Source organism: Poecilia mexicana, unplaced genomic scaffold, assembly GCF_051168715.1.
Source record: "Poecilia mexicana isolate PSO_F unplaced genomic scaffold, ASM5116871v1 scaffold_17, whole genome shotgun sequence".
NCBI classification, from domain to species: domain Eukaryota; kingdom Metazoa; phylum Chordata; class Actinopteri; order Cyprinodontiformes; family Poeciliidae; genus Poecilia; species Poecilia mexicana.
This window is the reverse complement of record NW_028263386.1, coordinates 23,415,443-23,432,573: the sequence shown is the minus strand read 5'-3', so window position 1 is coordinate 23,432,573 and position 17,131 is coordinate 23,415,443. Positions and strand designations below refer to the sequence as shown.

The 17,131-nt window shown below is 39.8% G+C and overlaps 1 protein-coding gene across 2 annotated transcripts; it reads right to left on the bottom strand.

The window, feature by feature from the left end:
* Window positions 1–532: 532 nt before the first annotated feature.
* LOC106924068 (cysteine-rich secretory protein LCCL domain-containing 1-like) lies at window positions 533–15,675 on the bottom strand. 2 transcript variants are annotated; one of them, XR_015765838.1, is made up of 16 exons: window positions 15,213–15,675; window positions 14,431–14,718; window positions 9,325–9,443; window positions 8,304–8,436; window positions 7,813–7,928; window positions 7,621–7,721; window positions 6,772–6,933; window positions 6,610–6,670; window positions 6,434–6,500; window positions 5,453–5,583; window positions 5,300–5,343; window positions 5,139–5,211; window positions 4,147–4,216; window positions 3,901–4,034; window positions 2,231–2,371; window positions 533–2,150 (listed from the first exon to the last, which is right to left on the bottom strand). XR_015765838.1 is itself a non-coding variant. In XM_014997572.2 (15 exons), the coding sequence occupies exons 2-15, from the start codon at window positions 14,695–14,697 to the stop codon at window positions 2,320–2,322; spliced, it is 1,530 nt and encodes a 509-aa protein (XP_014853058.2). In that variant the 5' UTR covers window positions 14,698–14,718; window positions 15,213–15,675; the 3' UTR covers window positions 533–2,319. The 2 variants fall into 2 exon arrangements, 1 of the variants encoding a protein (XP_014853058.2); XM_014997572.2 differs by having other exon boundaries at window positions 533–2,371.
* Between the last annotated feature and the right edge of the window lie 1,456 nt (window positions 15,676–17,131).

Sequence of the window (17,131 nt, the reverse complement as noted above, 5' to 3'; positions counted from 1 at the left end):
CTAACAGACAAGTTGATTGATCGATTAGGTGAGACTGATGAAACATAAAATAATTTAATTTTACCAAGATATTAATTCAAATCTCTACAAATAATTTGTTAACTTCAGAAAGTCATTTGCTTGTTTTTTAAGGTAAAAGAGGATACATATAAGTGCAATATGAAACCATTTATCGCTTTATGTTTTCTTTTTTATTTTATTTCGAACATGATAGAAGTATAAAGCTCACACACGAACAAAGAATGCAAAAGACACACATTTCTGTGGCACAATAATCTGAACGTGCTCAAAAAGGAGCAGGAAGAAATAAGAAACATGTGAATATCCAGCCCCATAAACTCATGTAATACTTTCAGATGGATCCTCGTTGTTAAATAATAAACTTTGTTACTAGAGACTTTATATCAGTGTATCTCACAAACTTCCATTTATCCTTTTTGATTATATGTTATACTAGATTTTAACCCTTACTTTACACAAAGATAATGGATCTGTAGGTGAGTATCTGAAATATGACAAGAAACGACACGAAGAGGTTTGAACTCTTTTAATCGTGATTCTGCCATGCAGGTTCCTGGCCAGCCAGGGTTAAACAGAAGCTGAAAAAATATAGTGAAAAACATCAAATATGTTACAATTTTTATACAAAACTGACATTAGTGTAGATTTCTTAATTTATTAAAAGAAATGCATACATTGCAAATATATATCTTTGCATGCAGGTTGTTTGACTTTCATCATTTAACACTTTTTGGGGTTTTTTTTTGTACAGCCTCCAAAAATTTGAAAAAAAAAAAAAAAAAGAAAAAATGTAGACAGAAATAGACGACAACAGCAAGCATGTTTTAAGCATTATGTACAACAGAACTATGTACAAAAATATACAATGTGCCTTTTAGCCCATGTTATGTTTCCGTTCAGCAGCCAATCCCTGTGGCCTGTTTAGTTATAAGTGGACAATGAATAAATTAACATAGGGAGAAATACTTAACTTCTAAAGTTAAAATTGAAAAATGTATTTCGTTCATATATTTTCCCAGTCAGAACTTGACGTATAGTCATCGCTGACATGAATTTGACACTAATTTAAGGCTTCTGATGATTTATTAGAAGCTAAATATTCCTCAATACAACCTGTATAGCTTGTTTATGTTGCTCTCCTTCCATGAGCTTGGATTTAATTTGACTCATCCAGAGTTTAAAACACCGTTACGCGTCTTCGTTCCGTCGGTCTTGCTCCTGATTTGAGCTGATGTTGAAGTCTCTGACACGCGTCAGACGAAACCTTCTTTGTCTCGTCTGACACCTAAAAGCATCCAGCTCGTCCGTTTGGGCAGCCAAACAGTGAATTCAGGCTCAACGGTGTCGACTTTGGAGCGAGGCTTTCTTCCCTGCTTCTGGGCCATGTTGAAAGTAAGCTTGACTCACTGCAAACAGCGACACTGCTGTTATCTTTAAGATGTTTCCTTTTCATCCGAAGGCAACACTTTGAGTCAGATGTTTGAGACTTGGAGACACCTGAGCGTTTCATCGGATTTAGGAAAGATTAGGGTTAGAGTTTCCTGAGTCCAGGCCAGGACACGGACCAATTTAAAACTCAACTAAAGCTCTTCTAAAACAGAAGAGCGGCTGAACGTCCAGTCGGAAAACAATGCAACTTGCTAAGGATTCTTGTGGCCAAATAATAACGAGGAATCTGTGTATACATTAGATTTTGAACCAGTGGATTGGATTCTTGTTTGGAAGATTAACATTTCAAATAAATCTTTAACACCTCAAAGTTAATAGGTAATTCCTGCCAATGCTTCCTACTTTAATGCTAGTTGAGTCATTTTTTTCCCCCTTATTTAGTTGCTGCATGTAGAAAAAAAACTTAAGGAGATCTGAAATGTTCTGACTAAAAGTAATATCAGGCTTTGACCTTAAGGCCTAAAATTACATGCTGGAACGGCGTAGCTATCTGGTTGCGTAATAGTTATTTTTAAGTGTTAAGAAGCATGATGTCACGATATCACGGCAGCCACAAGCGCATTGTGGGCACACGTGTATTCTGCGGCTGACTCTGAAGGTTCAGACCAGAAGACTTTGAAAAACTATAATTCTAGAAAATCCTTCGCCACAGGCCGACTGGAAAGCAGATCACCGATGACCTAAGAAACAAGCAAATCCTTGAGGAAAAACACACGTAGGAACTTGGAAGTGTTTGAGTCAGACAAGTTGGGTTATTTACTCTGGGGGCAAAATTATCGGTTTTTGATTTCATGCTGGGTGGGCTTCTCAGATACGATCGCCGGTACTTTGTCCTTTCGGGGCTTTTCCTCAGATGACTGCAAAAACTCTGAAGGCTTTTCCTCCTGTGGGGTTCAGAAAGCTGAAAGAACACGAGTCAGAGAGTAAAAAAGACATTCTGCTGAGACACATAACAACGTGAATGTTGCTTGAACAAAGTACGAATGTTGTGTCATTAATCAATGAATGCAACTGAAAACAGATATGGAAAATGTAACTGATGGCCACTCAAAAAAGATTGACAATACCGTTCTTAGGTTTCTTTGTAACGGATTTGGCAGTATGCCATTTCTGCTGAAGCTAAACATTTTTGCTCAATGTCTTAAAGCTGATTGCCAATATTTTGTGAAGTTCACCAACACGATGCTGCAACCCTCGAGGATGATGTTTTCAGGCTGCCAAGCGAACCTCTTTCCAATTTCTTTGAATTTCTTGCTTCTTCCTCTCAGACTGGTCTTTCAGTCCATGTTAGTAAAAGACTAATTTCACATTTCTCACCAAAACACATCCACCTCTGGGACTCGGTACATGTTTCCTTTCTGAATGGTATCAATGCTAAATATTTGCCCACTTGCACATACATAATTGTTTGAACAGATGAATGTAAGGTAAGGTAACTTTATTTGTGTAGCACTGTGAACAAAGAAGTTCACAGTGCTTTATATGAATTAGAAGGAAATACGAACAAAACAACAAAACCAAAAGAAAGACAAAATGTAAAAGTATAAAACTACATCTATTGGTTCCCCATGTAAGAATAAGAATAAGAATAGGTAGTCCATAATTTATAAACTATTGAGGGTTTCTCTGGATTCTTGTTTTGATAAAAACTAAATGCTGGTTCTCCATGTTTGATTCTTTTAGTAAGTATAAAACTAAATGTTGGTTCCAGTTGTTCTGGGTTGGGTTATTAAATTTGTACAATATAAAGCTAAATGTTGGTTCTCCATGTTTGATTCTTGTTCCTGGTTGTTAAGTAAGTAAATGGTACTTTGAAAGTTTGTTCTAGATTTGTAAACTATCAGGAGTTTCTCTAGGTCTTGCTCCGATATTAAAAGTACAAAGCTAAATGTTGATCTACAGTAATGAATACTCCACAATTTCTAAAAGTAATAAACTAAACAGTTTTCTGTTGTGGCATCACTGTGCAGAAAGGTTTCACAGGGCTTGTTGAGTCCCACAATTCAGCCCCCTTATGTCCTGCCTGAGTTCTTTTGAGTTTTCCCAGACGTCACACAAGGGAGCTTTGTGTGACACCTGTGCACACCTGTGTGACTCACAGGTGTGCATTAGTTTAATGCAAAGTCATGTCACCAACATCTGGGGCTTCCAAGTTGTGGCACATTAATCGTGACGCATGTGAACTTCTGACGATGCAGAAATAGTAATAGAAATCGATCTCACTATTCTGGCATTTACAAAACGAGAATAATAACAGTAACGGTACCTGGCGTGACCCAGCAAATGTTCAGTCTGATTTAATATCAGATGATGTGAAAGCATAAAAAAAAAGAAAGAAAATGTCTGTTTTTACGATGTCTGTAAGTATCTAGCTTCAACTGTACAGCTGTTAGCTTCACGTGAGATCCAGGAGATCTGAAGATGATCTACCTCTCTGAGTTGATCCCGTTCTGGTAGCTGCCGCTGTACTGCCGCCGTGTGTCCACCGGCATCACATCAAGGTAGCCGCCTGACTCGCTCCGGATTACTCCTGCGTGGATGGCAGCTCTGCAGATGCTAGATTTCTTCACAACATATTATAAAGCAAATTATTTACCGTTCTGCAAAAGGTGAAGAAAAATAAATAAAATAAAACAATAACAAAGAACAGGAGTTATTAATGATGGAAACACTTACGTCTGTGTAGTACTTTGTTCCGATGACGCGAGCTCGACTGTCATGCAAACAGTTCTTGGGGCAATACAACCTGGAAAAAGGTAAAGTCGTAGGACATTTCCTGATGTTTTTTTCCAAGTAGCAGCAAGAAAGTAGAGTGAGTGAATAAATAATCAGATATGTAAGAAGTCGCACTTTTTTTCCCCATGTCTATTTTGTTTTCCTTTTCCCATTCTCCAGATGGGAAAGGGGGGAAACGAAAAGGATGCTGATTTCTCCACGGTAGCTCCATAGCAAACCTGAACTCTGACAATTTGGCTGTTGCCGTTGTAGTTTTTCTCCATGTGGTCCCACGTCAAAGAATGTGATGAAAAATCCAGGGTTTTTTTTCCTCCCATAGACAGTACTCATGAAGTCTGAGCTTAATTGCGTCTCTTTCCTGAATCGAGCTATTGCTGCCCTTAGATCATCGTGTTTTTTCCTTCCAGTAGAAGTTACTGCTGTCCCAGTGTTTTAAATTTGTGTCTTACTAGAACAAAAATTGTGACTATGTCTGCTCTTTATTTTCCTTCCCAATAAAGATTGTCGTTCATTGTTTCTGTGTCCTCCTGATCTGATAAGTGAGAGCAGCTCCTCCACTCTGTCCTCACATGCTTGCTAAGGATGAGGGATTGCTGCGAGGTCAATTACTCTGTAATCTGCCACCACCAACTTTTTTCTTTTTAGATGTTTGGAACTGTCACCTGGAATAGACTGCATGTAATGTCATTTTATTTTGACTTTATGATTGGATTATATCGCATTGAATTGGACTGATTTGAGTTCAACTCTATGTAACTGAACCTGTTACGTCATTTAAAGTGCCTTGGGATGGCATCTTTTTTTTTTTAAATGGGAGCAATATAAATATATTTTATTGTAAACAGGACCTCTGCCAGTGAGAAACTGATGCATTTGATTACAACATGACTAGAAAACAACATGTGATTAATATAAGAGTCTCTGAGTCGTACCTGGGACAGTGTCGAACGGGTTTCTTGAAAGGACAGAAATGTGCCACTGTTGTATCGCATCTTATTGCTTTTACTGGAAAACAAAGCAGATGCAGCTAAAAGTTGTTCCGCAGTATGTCCTTATGCAAATAACAGCAAAAAGAAAAAGAAATCATTCTTACCAGGTACTGATTCCACTTTGAAGGAATTGGCACTTCTATTTTTCCTGCAAAGATGATTAAAGGGTAGTGGCCTGGGTGATGTATGGTACTTAAACAAATGCAGGGTAAGAAACTTTGTAGATGTCCGTGCGGGCACGACGTTAAATTTCTTACCCAATGGATTGGACGCCGTTCTTGTATGATTTGGTGAATAGTTGTTTTCTACCCAGTCGGGTCACATCCAGCCATCCCCCGTCATTGTCAATGACCCCAGAGTGCAGCCCAGCTCCACACACACTGGATTGCTGAAAGATGAGTCAAAGTCTATCTCAGGCTTTACAAACGAGGCGTTACGACATACAGTAATGGTGTTGGTGGTTGTCTCTCAGTGAAACTTCAGAGTTTTTGTTGGGATTCTGGTAAAAGACTCTTTTCTCATCTTTTGGCATAAATGTAAGTTAATTGATCCCAGAAGATAAAGCTAATGAGACCGCAGTGTACTTCTAGCAGCCTAAAGTAGAAATTCAAACGTATCCTCGCAGTTTATATAAGAGATATTTTAGGAATCTCTCAACTCTGATATTGTTTCCCTTATGTAGTCGTTTCCAAAGAATTAAATAATAATTTACAGAGGGAATGTATTCTGGAGGCGGTGTACCACCAATGTTCTTCCTGTGTGAAACACGTGCTGAAAATGCAACATATATATTGTCTCTCATAGTATCTGTTTAGCAAAAAAAGTAAAAATAATTAAAATACTATTCTCTACTTTTTTACTTTTAACACACTTTACTGTTACAGCAGTTACTGTGAGAGGAAAAGCGCTTTCAGATTCTCTTCTTAGTACATGTTTCATACACAAAGACCACTGGTGGCAAGCCGCCTCTCACCTCCATATCCTGTGCATATAATCATCAGTAAACTGCTGTGACATATTGGAGATTTATTTCAGAACAGCAGAGGTTGGCTTTAGTGTTGGCCCCTCACACAACCTGCTGACTTCAGCTTCTGGGAACCAATTCATCTGGATTTACCTTCTTAGATTTGAAGACACCAACAGGGTCATCTACTGTACGTAAGCTCAACTGGTTACAACCTTTCGACAGAACTTCATTCCAAAAGACACGAACTGTCTCCGTTTATGTGATCACTTACCATGTCGTAGTAAGAAGTCCCAACTACTTTTCCAGGTCGCTCAAAGCAACCAGGTGGGCATTCATATCTGTGGACAGAGGCCACATGTGGGTCAACAGTCCCGCAGCACCGATGTTACGCAAACGTGGCAAAACGGTTCCGGTGTGCGCACTGAATTCTTTTAGCTGACGTTTTACCTGTTACAGGTTGTTCCCTTGCACTGATCTCTCAGCTTGGTCTCACACTCAACCTGTTGGGCTTGTGAGACAACAAAGAATCACTTTAGCTGGAGTCAAAACGCTTTAAGAAATGAATAGACGTATCGGTAAAGAAGGTTTATTAAAGAGGGACGTGCATACACATCTGCTCTGTACTGGCAACTTGGTTTCCCTCCGTGTTTTCATTCAGTGATGGGTCTGGTGTTCGGACCCTCGGCTGGGGCTCTCTGTCTCTTACTGGTTCTGGTTCAATGTAGTTGTTTTCCTCCGTTTCAGGAGCTGGATGCCGTTCGACGCCACCGTCTAGAAACAACGCGACGTCCTATCATTCAAGTGTTGTGTTTCAACATCTTATAACATTTTCTTTAATGGTTGAAGTTGCATCGAGTGACAGTTTTCAGAAATGAGAATAAAAGGGTTAACCTGCTTAAATAAAAGTATTTCGAGGTCACAACTGCTTCAAAATTGCATTACAAGGTGAAACGACCTACTGGGTCAGAAAATGCATTGCCCTTTGGCAGAGCTGGGTAGAAGCTAGTTAGATCTATTCAATTATATTTACATGAGTAACTTTTTGGATAAAAAATACTTTTAGGAGTATTTTTACTACACTGTGCTTTTTACTTTTACTTAAGTAATGTTATTATGAAGTATCTTATTTGAGTAAAATTGAAAGAAACGGATCCTGAAAAATTTTCTGATTTTATCATTTTGCTCATTAAAACACCAAAATTTCCACTTAAGTGTACATTTTTGGTCCATCTGATGATGTAGTTTTTAAATATTAAATGATTGAAAATTTGATTAGTTACTCAGTACTTGAGTAGACTTTTTACCAAATACTTTTTTACTCTTACTTGAGCAGTTTCTTGGACGGCTACTTTTTACATCTTTGTGAATAAGAAGATGTTGTAGTTGAGTACAATTTCTGGGTACTCTACCCACCTCTGCCCTGAGGTGATCGTCTACCAGCACGAAAGTCTGCCCTACCTTTGTAGCACAAGTTGTTTCGGCAGCCTCCACCATAGCTGGCTGGACAGGCAGAACAAGGTGTGCCGTATTTGTACGGTGCATGACCCCACCAGTTTCCCCTGAGAAAACAACATTTCCATATTTTCTGTCAAACTATGAAAACAGCCAAAACCACGTCTGCGATCAATTGCACTTTGTCCACGGACTCACGGAGGGGAGTAGTTGCAGACCAGATAAACTGCTTTGGTCCAGATCATTCCCCAAACATTCATGTTGTAACACGTGTTGATGGCGCAGCCAATGCGATTGCTGGTGGCCCACACCAGCTGAAAAGGAAGATGTTTAAACGTTACAAGCTGCTTGAAGGTGAACTAAACACACTAAACACCTCCGTTGTCACACTTACAATTCTCATTTCACTCAATCAGTCTTTCACACACTTAGAAAATCAAACCCCAACACGCACATTAATAGACCACTGGGCTTTAAATGTATTTCACTAGTGATGGAATAGATTTAAAGATGTCGCACAATTAAAGAATGATGTCTATGTCTTATGACAAGCTTTTGAACTCAGTCTGTTTTAGACAAGCTTTGGTCAGTTAAGATCATCTCCTAATCACGGAATCAACAACTTGATCAAAAAAAAGATCGACAAGTACTCGTTTAGCTTCTGAGAAAAGTGACAGGATGATTCCTACCTGAGTGTAGTGCGTGCAAACCGGCCCCGAACATCTGAACGGACAGTGTGGATTACACTCCTGGGAGTACGGGTAGCTGTAGTACCTCACCTCATCATACCAGGCCTGCACGTGGTAGGTCGGTGGTCTGTCTCTAAAGTTCAAGAATTATGCATTTTTAAACATAAAGACTGTCACCAATAAGAACTACAATATATATAATCAAGTATTTTATCTTCATATACGGTTGATTTCTATGAGGCAGGGAAAAGAAACTAAAAACATTGTTATGAACAGACCATTTGAATACAATTCAGTGTTTATGAAACCTCTTGATATTTCGTTCCCCAGCAAATATGTTAGTCTGCCAAATGTGCCACAAATGAACTGAAGAAGATTGAGATGGGTTTTTTGAAGATCAGGTTTTATTTAAACGATACTATCACAGAGGATATGCCTCCCTGTCAGAACTCTTTTAGTATCCACTGCTGAATGAAATCATGGAGATTTCATCTACAAAGATATGTTATTATTATTATTATTATTATTATTATTATTAGTTGAAGTCAGGAGTTCTGTAAGTTACAGCAAGGTACGATGACGTGACGGCACCCGTGCAACATGTCCGAGTTGTGAAATTTTCTCACTGCTAAATATTGCCGGGGCAAGAGAAGGTGGAACCGATTGGGGCAGCAACTCAGCCACGACGTGAAGGCCAAATCATGGATCACCAACTAAAAGAACTGATCCAGCTCTACAAAAGATAAGCTTCAGTTTTACGTAGGTGATGGCAGCTACTGAAGGCACCAGTCAAATTGCAACATCATTTCTCAATGTGTGCTCCCCCGGGCCCCCCCCGCCCCACTCCCTCTCTCATTTATTAAATAACTTTTCAAAAGTGTGCTGCGATCGCAGTAGAAAAGTGATTTACTTTGAAACTTTCTACACCAATACCGAAGTATCATTCCACTCTGAGTGAAGATATAAGTCCTGCAACATCCGCAGTTGAAACAAACATTAAAAAGTACTGCTTCATACACACCTGCCCCAGTGCGTTCCCAGGTTCTGGCCTATTTGTGTCAGCATGTGGCTCGGCCCGTGCTCCCATCGGCAGGCGTGCGCCCAGTTCTCTGCGCTCCTCTCCAACTCGTAATCCCATAACTGGAAAACAAAAGCACACATGAACACACAGATCAGCGGACGACGTTCACAGAGGTGGGGGAAAAAAATGCTATTTTCACAAGAAAAGGTAAACTCAGGTCAGCATCAGCCCCCAGCAAGGGGCTGGGAGCGTCAGCTTGCTGCTGCTGGGAGAAAGTTTGATCTGGGGGGAAAAAAAATAAAAAATGTGGTCATCCAGGGGAACCTCAAACTCCCTGCTGATTTAAGTTGGCTAATTGGCCACTTACCGTACTTGTGGATGTAAGTGCCACACATAGCAACTTGTCTGAAGATTTCATCATTCTGTACAAGGACACCGAACCACTGTAGGTTCTACCAAAACCAGCTTGGCTCTAGCCGTACATGAGGCAGGCTGAACCCGAAGGAGGAATCTGCTCTCTACTCTCAGTTCAAAGGCCCTTTTTTTTTTTTTTCTTTTTTTTTTGCAATTTTAACACCAGGCAGTAAGAGCTAGGCCTCTCCTCATCAACACACACGTCCGCCTCCCTTCACACAGACACGTACATGCGAGACCACCACATCAGCTTGCAGCTGTGTGCTACTATTCGGTGTGGTTGTTTCATAGCTTGTTTCCAGTAACTGATCTTAAAAAAAAACAAAGAAAAAAAAAAAAACAAGCAACACAGAAAGTCTCTGTTTTGCTACTTGATGCCATCTTAAATGTAAGAACTGAACAAAACAGAGGTGAATTCAGGCCAACATACCTGAATGGAGTTCACTCACATCTTGTTCTGAAGCAAACAGAAAAAAAAAAGAAAAAACAAAATAGACTGTGCGTAGGGGGTTGGGTAATTTAAATGCCATGGTGAAATTAATGTACTGTTGACTTGGGGAGGGCAAAGAATAGATGCAGTGTGCACTGTTGTTGGCCTGCCATTTAGCTGCATTATGCCTATCTTGTGTCAACAGTAATAGGATAATGCTTAACTGTGGACCACCATAATGCTTACCATATGCTCCGCGTGAAGCTAACGCACCGGTGCCAAAGTTTATGAAGGGAGACCTGACGCCGTTTACCCCTTTTATTCTGTTACAAAAAGATGCCTAAAACAATAAAGTTAGGTTAAGATTGATAATGATTGTTCAAAATCAAACAAAACATGCCTCTCATTTTCATTTGTTCCTCCCAATCTTGAAGATATTGTTTTACTTTTTCTATTACAATTAATGACTTTGACGCTTTGGGTTGCCTGCTACATAGACGATGATCACAAGTTGACGTCTAAATCTATCCCTTGTGTTATTAAGGTTTTGTGAGGGTTTTTAATTCACCAGTCCTTTCCAATAAACCTCTGAGGACGTACTAGAATGCCTAGATTTGAACTGCAGAACATATTAATGCTGTGTCTATCCTTTGCCTCTTCAGCTGTCTCGTAGACCATCGCATTGTCTTCCTTCGCTACGTCCATGACATAGCAAGTTGCCAGATGTGGAGTTGCCTGGCAGCTCCCATGTCCAACATCATCTATTCTTATCTGTCTATCTTTTGTCAAAACCATCTCAGCCTTCCCTCTCTGTTCCTCTGATCTCGTCCATGCTGGTCGCGCCCAATGAAAATTTCTGCATCTTCTACTCTGTCTGGTTATGCCACGCCGTTCAAAATTATGACCCAGAAGGAAGCTCTCCGCAGTTAACTTAGTTTGATCAGGGATCATTACTGATCACATTTTGGGGGCAGTAGTAAATCCTGACTGCCCCCAAAATGTGAAAGAGAATCAAAAATAGAACTTACTGCAATATAAAATCTGTCCTACATGCAATTAAACGAAATCGTATATGCGGTTTTGGCGTTATGTACTTACATGGATATTAAAAATGGACTAACTACCAAGTGAAGAAAACTGGTAGAAAATGGTGTGCTTACCTTTACGAAACAGAGGTAAGTGGAAACAATATGACACGGCATATGATGTACCTCTTTCACTTGATTGCTATTTATCTTTCATTTTATGTTTCTAGAGGACATAATGTCATCAGAAAAACACGGTTTTGTCACCACATAAACCTGCCAGAGTCTTAGAGTTTATTTGTATGTCTACTCAGATGAATTCACTCTGAGTGAAGCTATTCACAGCTTGCAAACTCATTTGGTTGCACTGAATTTCATTCATTCATGCCAAAGTAAATCATGTTCTTTCTACTGTACTGTTTCACACTGATCTCTCTTTCACATAAAGGATATGATACTTTTCTGAGGCACTGTGCTTGCAGCACAGCTGGTACTGTACGTTCTTTTTATTTTTTTACACTTAAACAGTGGCAGAGATTGTTTCTTTTAACTCTACTGGCAGATTAAGAGCTCAATGACCCTCGTTCATTTGAAGAACTGGAAACCCCAAATCTGCCCTCACTCCCTAGTTATTAATCATTGCTACTTACGAAAAAAAAATAAATTAAAATGAAGCCTTAACCGCGCCAACTTTACTGCAGTTTCTAACGATCCCTGGCAGCTCAGTGTGTTCTTCTTGTCAGTCTTATTCTTCCAACTCAATTATCCAGCTTAGGAGAAAATCGACTCCACAAATCCTCCCACTGAGAGGTTCGCGGAAAGTGACCAATTCGTCTTCGCTTCCCAAGGAACAGAACTTTTCGAAATGCAGACGTGCGTCCAACTACAAACGTCAATGTAAAAATTAGTAGGAGGACAAGAATAAAATCTAGATGAATATAATAAATCATACTTTGCTTAAGTATTTCTCTGTCTATCTAGTTAGTTTTTCCTCAAGGTAGCATCTTAAAAGGTTGCGATGATGGACATTTTTGATTGTTATTGACTTATCAAGAGAGTCTGCTGAGGGAACTGGCATGACTCGGCTCAATAAAACAACTTCCCCGGGCATCTTTTCGCGTGCGAGTTGAGAAACTCGCGAGTTGGCTCTAATCTGGCCCCACGCCAGTGAAGTCTACCCCGTTTGAAACAAGCTCCCCAATGTTGCGTCCAAAATTAGAGGCATCAGGGGGATCAGAGAAAGCACAGCATTGGTTTGAGTGAGTTGTGATGGATAGGGAGAAATGTGGCCCGGGGATTAGAGAGAAAGCAAGAAACGGTGAAGAAATGTGTGCAGAATAGCCAGTGAGTGAGGCAGAAGATTGAGCAAGTAAAGCATAAAAAAAAAAAAAGTCAACATGGAGAGAAATGGAATGATGGAGTGAGGGTAGGCAGGGCAGGAAGTGGAGGCCGATGGGCAGGGTGGTTGAGGTGGAGGACAGGACAACACTGCGGGGGTGAAAGCTGGACCTGGGCCAGGGTCAGTGAGGGCGTCCAAGAAGGAGGCATGACTTAGGGGCGAGCCAGACAGTAGCTCAGGCTTGCAGAGCTCAGTTTCATTATTCCCAGCTCTGTACACTCAGGATGCTTTCTCACTGAAACCCGACTTGGGCTTCTGTAGATACCCTTCAACCAATTGGTATAAGTCTAAATTAGACTGTCTGACATTACATGTAAGATCAGATTGTATTTAACTGTATTTGCATGATTTATCTTTACAGTAGTGGTCCAGTTGGTAGTACTGTTGAAGAAGATCCAAGAAGATCCTTGGTTCAAATCTCTCTGCATGGAGCTTGCATGTTCTTCCTGTGCATGCATGGGTTCTCTCAGGGTACTCCAGCTTCCTGCCGCAGTCCTAAACCATGACTGTAAGAATAATTGGTTTCTCTAAATTGTGTGGGTAAAGTGTCTTGGGATTATCTACATTGTGAATTGTTGCTATTTAAGTAGATTTAAACTGAAACTAATTAAATTTAGTATACAGTCGATGCAGCTAATTGATTTTAAGTGCCTCATATTTGGTAAAAAAAAAAAAACAACAAAACAAACAAACAAAAAAGTATTTGGTTGACTCAAAAATATATGAATGTATATTGGACATTAAATATTTTTTTTATATGAATATCTCCAACAGTGGAGAGTGGCAGTACTAAAGCCTCTTTGGCCCAAAACACATCAACAACTTTATGCGTGGTTATGTTATGCAGTATTACACAATGTAAATAGGACAAAAGCCATGATGTGTTTTGGTTGTGAGTTCATATTCAGAAAAATCAACATGAATATCCCATGGTTCCCTCTAACTCTCACCGCAAAATCCAATATGGGTCCCTAAAAATGTACAAAAAAAGTCTTGCACATAAGCATTGTACAAACATTTAGGGAACATGTTGCTTGGTTGCTTATATGCTACCAAATAACTAACAACTCTAAAGCTCCTGTTAGTGCTAAACTAAAAGACTATTTCACAGTTTTTTGATGAGTCTGGGATGCATTTGATTGTGTCTCACTTTCAGTCTTATTGTTAGTTCTACACTGGGCAGAACGTTTTTAAAAGATAAAAAATATATGAAGACCGGGTATTTTTAATGTTTTTTTGTTTTACCAGTAGTAAAACCTGAACTGGGTTTCTCGACATTGATTATAGATTCTTTCGAATGTTGCAGTTTGTGAAACCTTTCTTCAACTTTACTTGTGAAGGCAGCAGTTTTTCATTGGATTGTGCCCTTCTTCCTCAACTTAACCAAATATTTTGAGCTTCAGAGACAGAAATGCAGTTCAATCCTCCACAAAGCACTCAATCAACCGAGGGGTGGCAACTCAACATAACCGGAGGCGTCAACTTCCCATTGACTGAGCATGCATTAAAGCAACAGAGAACATGTTCAGGAAGCAACTGAAAGTGAATGTCATTTTACATCAGTTTTACGCTTGCGCTCCCCGACCAAACCTTCTTCACCACCTCAGTGTTTCGGTCTTCCACTCAGGACTTAAGTACCAGCTCAAGCTTGGTGAAACAAATACAAATCTTCTGATAGCTGTAGCAAGGATCCTTTACAAACAGTGAATTAAAAGTCAGAAAACACCAGTATCCACATTGTGACTTGACAAAAAGTTGTTTTTTCTTTCCAAATGATCATTCTTTTATGTAATTAGGTTGAGAAACATCACAGCACAGACGGCTTGCTCTAAATTTACCATGTACTCCATGTTGGAGGCCGGAGGGTAGACCTGTCCCCGCAGCTTGTTGTGCAGGTCGAGGATCAGGTGCTTGTCTTCCTCGCTGATGGCCCTCTTCCCTCTCGACCTCGCCCTCCACCACTCCCCGTCCTTGCCCTTGTACTTGTCCAGGATCGAGTCGAGCCGAGTGGAGTTTGAGAGGAACACGGCCACGGCGCTCTGGCTCAGGCAGAGCATCAGGCCGGCTGCCCTGACCCAGCAAGACAAGGGGAGAGACCTCCTCATGACGAAGGACGTTTGTTTTCACTGCACAACACAGGAAGTAGGTTTTAATTTAGCTTTTAGGCATTCTTACCAATCAGCTCGATTTCATCTGACGTCAAACCTTGCATTTTTCTCCACACATTTTTTTTTTTTAAATAAAACTAATATCTACTCTCATGCCTGAAGCAGCTTAATAAAAACAGTATCGTCTTGAATTTACTCTCGGCCCCACTTTAATAATTCCTTAAGTAGGAGGGAGAAAACTTCAAAACAGTGAGACTAATACACCTTTCAGCGCTCTGAGTGCATCTGCAGGTCACTGCATCAGTACACACACTAGGACCAGTGTAAACACAGCGTTCACACGACATGTTATACAGCAAAGCCTCACTGCGCATGCTTACTTAAATAAAGATTGAGTAAAACCTTACTAGGTAGCAAATATTATTATTATTATTATTATTATTATTATTATTATTATTATTACACCTAAATGGAATTAGCAACCAAAGCAAAAAGCATAATCTTATACTTACAAGCAGCAAGAAGTTTTTCTTCGTCCTAAAGTGTTCTTGATTTTCTGCCTGATTTAACCCTCCAGATGCGGAACCGTCGTGAGATCAGCGCGGACTGACAGAGAGCACTTAAATCCATCCATCAGACATGATGAGCTCAGACAGCCGGGTTCTCTTTCAAGCTCCACATCCACGCCGCAGCAGGACAGAGAGCTGCTGAATGTCTGTCGGTACCTGCTGAATTCCTCAGGACGCCGCAGGCTGAGCGGGATCGCCGCTCATTTTTGCACTTATATACAAATTTGCGCTTAGCAACGCGGGCGCGAGGCTTCGGCCGCGCCCCCTGACAACGCGCGCTCTCCCCCTTTTCGAGGTGCGCGCGCGTGCGCACCGACACAAACACGCACGCACACACACACACAGGCCGATGGTGAGCAGTCTGAGAGTCCCGGTTTATCTATTTAAGGAGGAACAGGTTCCCACTAGAAGTGACGTGTTGAGAGTAAGTGAATGATGCCTTTTTCATACTGCGAGCTTTGCTGGTTCAAGGCTTTTAGCTTTGACAGGTAGACAAAATCAACACTTGGGCTGGAGTAGGAGAAACAAGAGGGTGCAAGAGGTGAAAATAACATAAAAGTTTGGCAACCTCTCATTCAAAAACAATTAGAGAGCCATAGAGTGAGTGAGTGAGTGAGTGAGTGAGTGAGTGAGTGAGTGAGTGAGTGAGTGAGTGAGTTAGTCATTTAGCTAGCAAGTTATATTAGGTAATTATAGTTCATTCTTTGTGCCATACACCATAAAAGTATATTAAATTAGAGTACAAGTATGTATATACCTTCTGCCAGATAGATAGATAGATAGATAGATAGATAGATAGATAGATAGATAGATAGATAGATAGATAGATAGATAGATAGATAGATAGATAGATAGATAGATAGATAGATAGATAGATAGATAGATAGATAGATAGATAGATAGATAGATAGATAGATAGATTAGAATGTAATCAATTGCATCTCTTTTTTCTGGACTCTGCTGCCCCCTTCTGGCTACAGCGGAACTCTTCAAAAACCACGCAGAATATATTATTTACATTACTTGGAGCAAAAACATGTCAGGCCTTGACTTCCAGTTGAAATCAATTCTCAATCATTTAGAAAATTAGGTTAAAAATATTGACCAGAAGTATATGCACTGTACTAGCAAATAGTGTACTTGTTAAAAATTAAACAGTACGAACTCCAACTTAGTCATGATTGCAAAACATGAACATACATCAAGCCTTGGTCAATGTCAAATATTAACCATCTTCTGATTCTACTTGGGCTGCGTAGACAGACTGTCAAGACTCAGTATAAAGTAAAGTCATGTAGGTTCATATTCCTCCTTACTTGTCCAGCTTCTGACTGATCATTAAAATGACAACAGCAAACCTCAAAACGGGTTTCAAATGACTTGTTAAGGTTTTCTGAACTAACAGCACAATCACTGCATGCTTCCTGCTGCTTATTTCAGTGGAAACCAGCGCCCCCACGTGGTGCTGGATGAAGTTGCTAAACTTCAATTTGGCAACTTATGATTTGGTGCCAAGTCAGTCAGTGTTTTTTAAAAGGGTCTGCAGTTACAACTGAAAATCTATATTTTATAAGGTTAAAGCTCAAACTCATTATATATATATATATATATATATATATATATATATATATATATATATATATATATATATATATATATATATATATATATATATATATATATTGAAAGAACAGTGTATGATTTGTGAATCATTTATTTTAATTGTATAAACGCAACAAAAATCACATTTTGAATGCTTTTAGGCTGTGGGGGTCACATTACAATGAGACAACAGTGAAAACGCACAACATAGAACTGTCAAATCTGGACTCTACAAATATCCCAAAGCACAAATCATATAT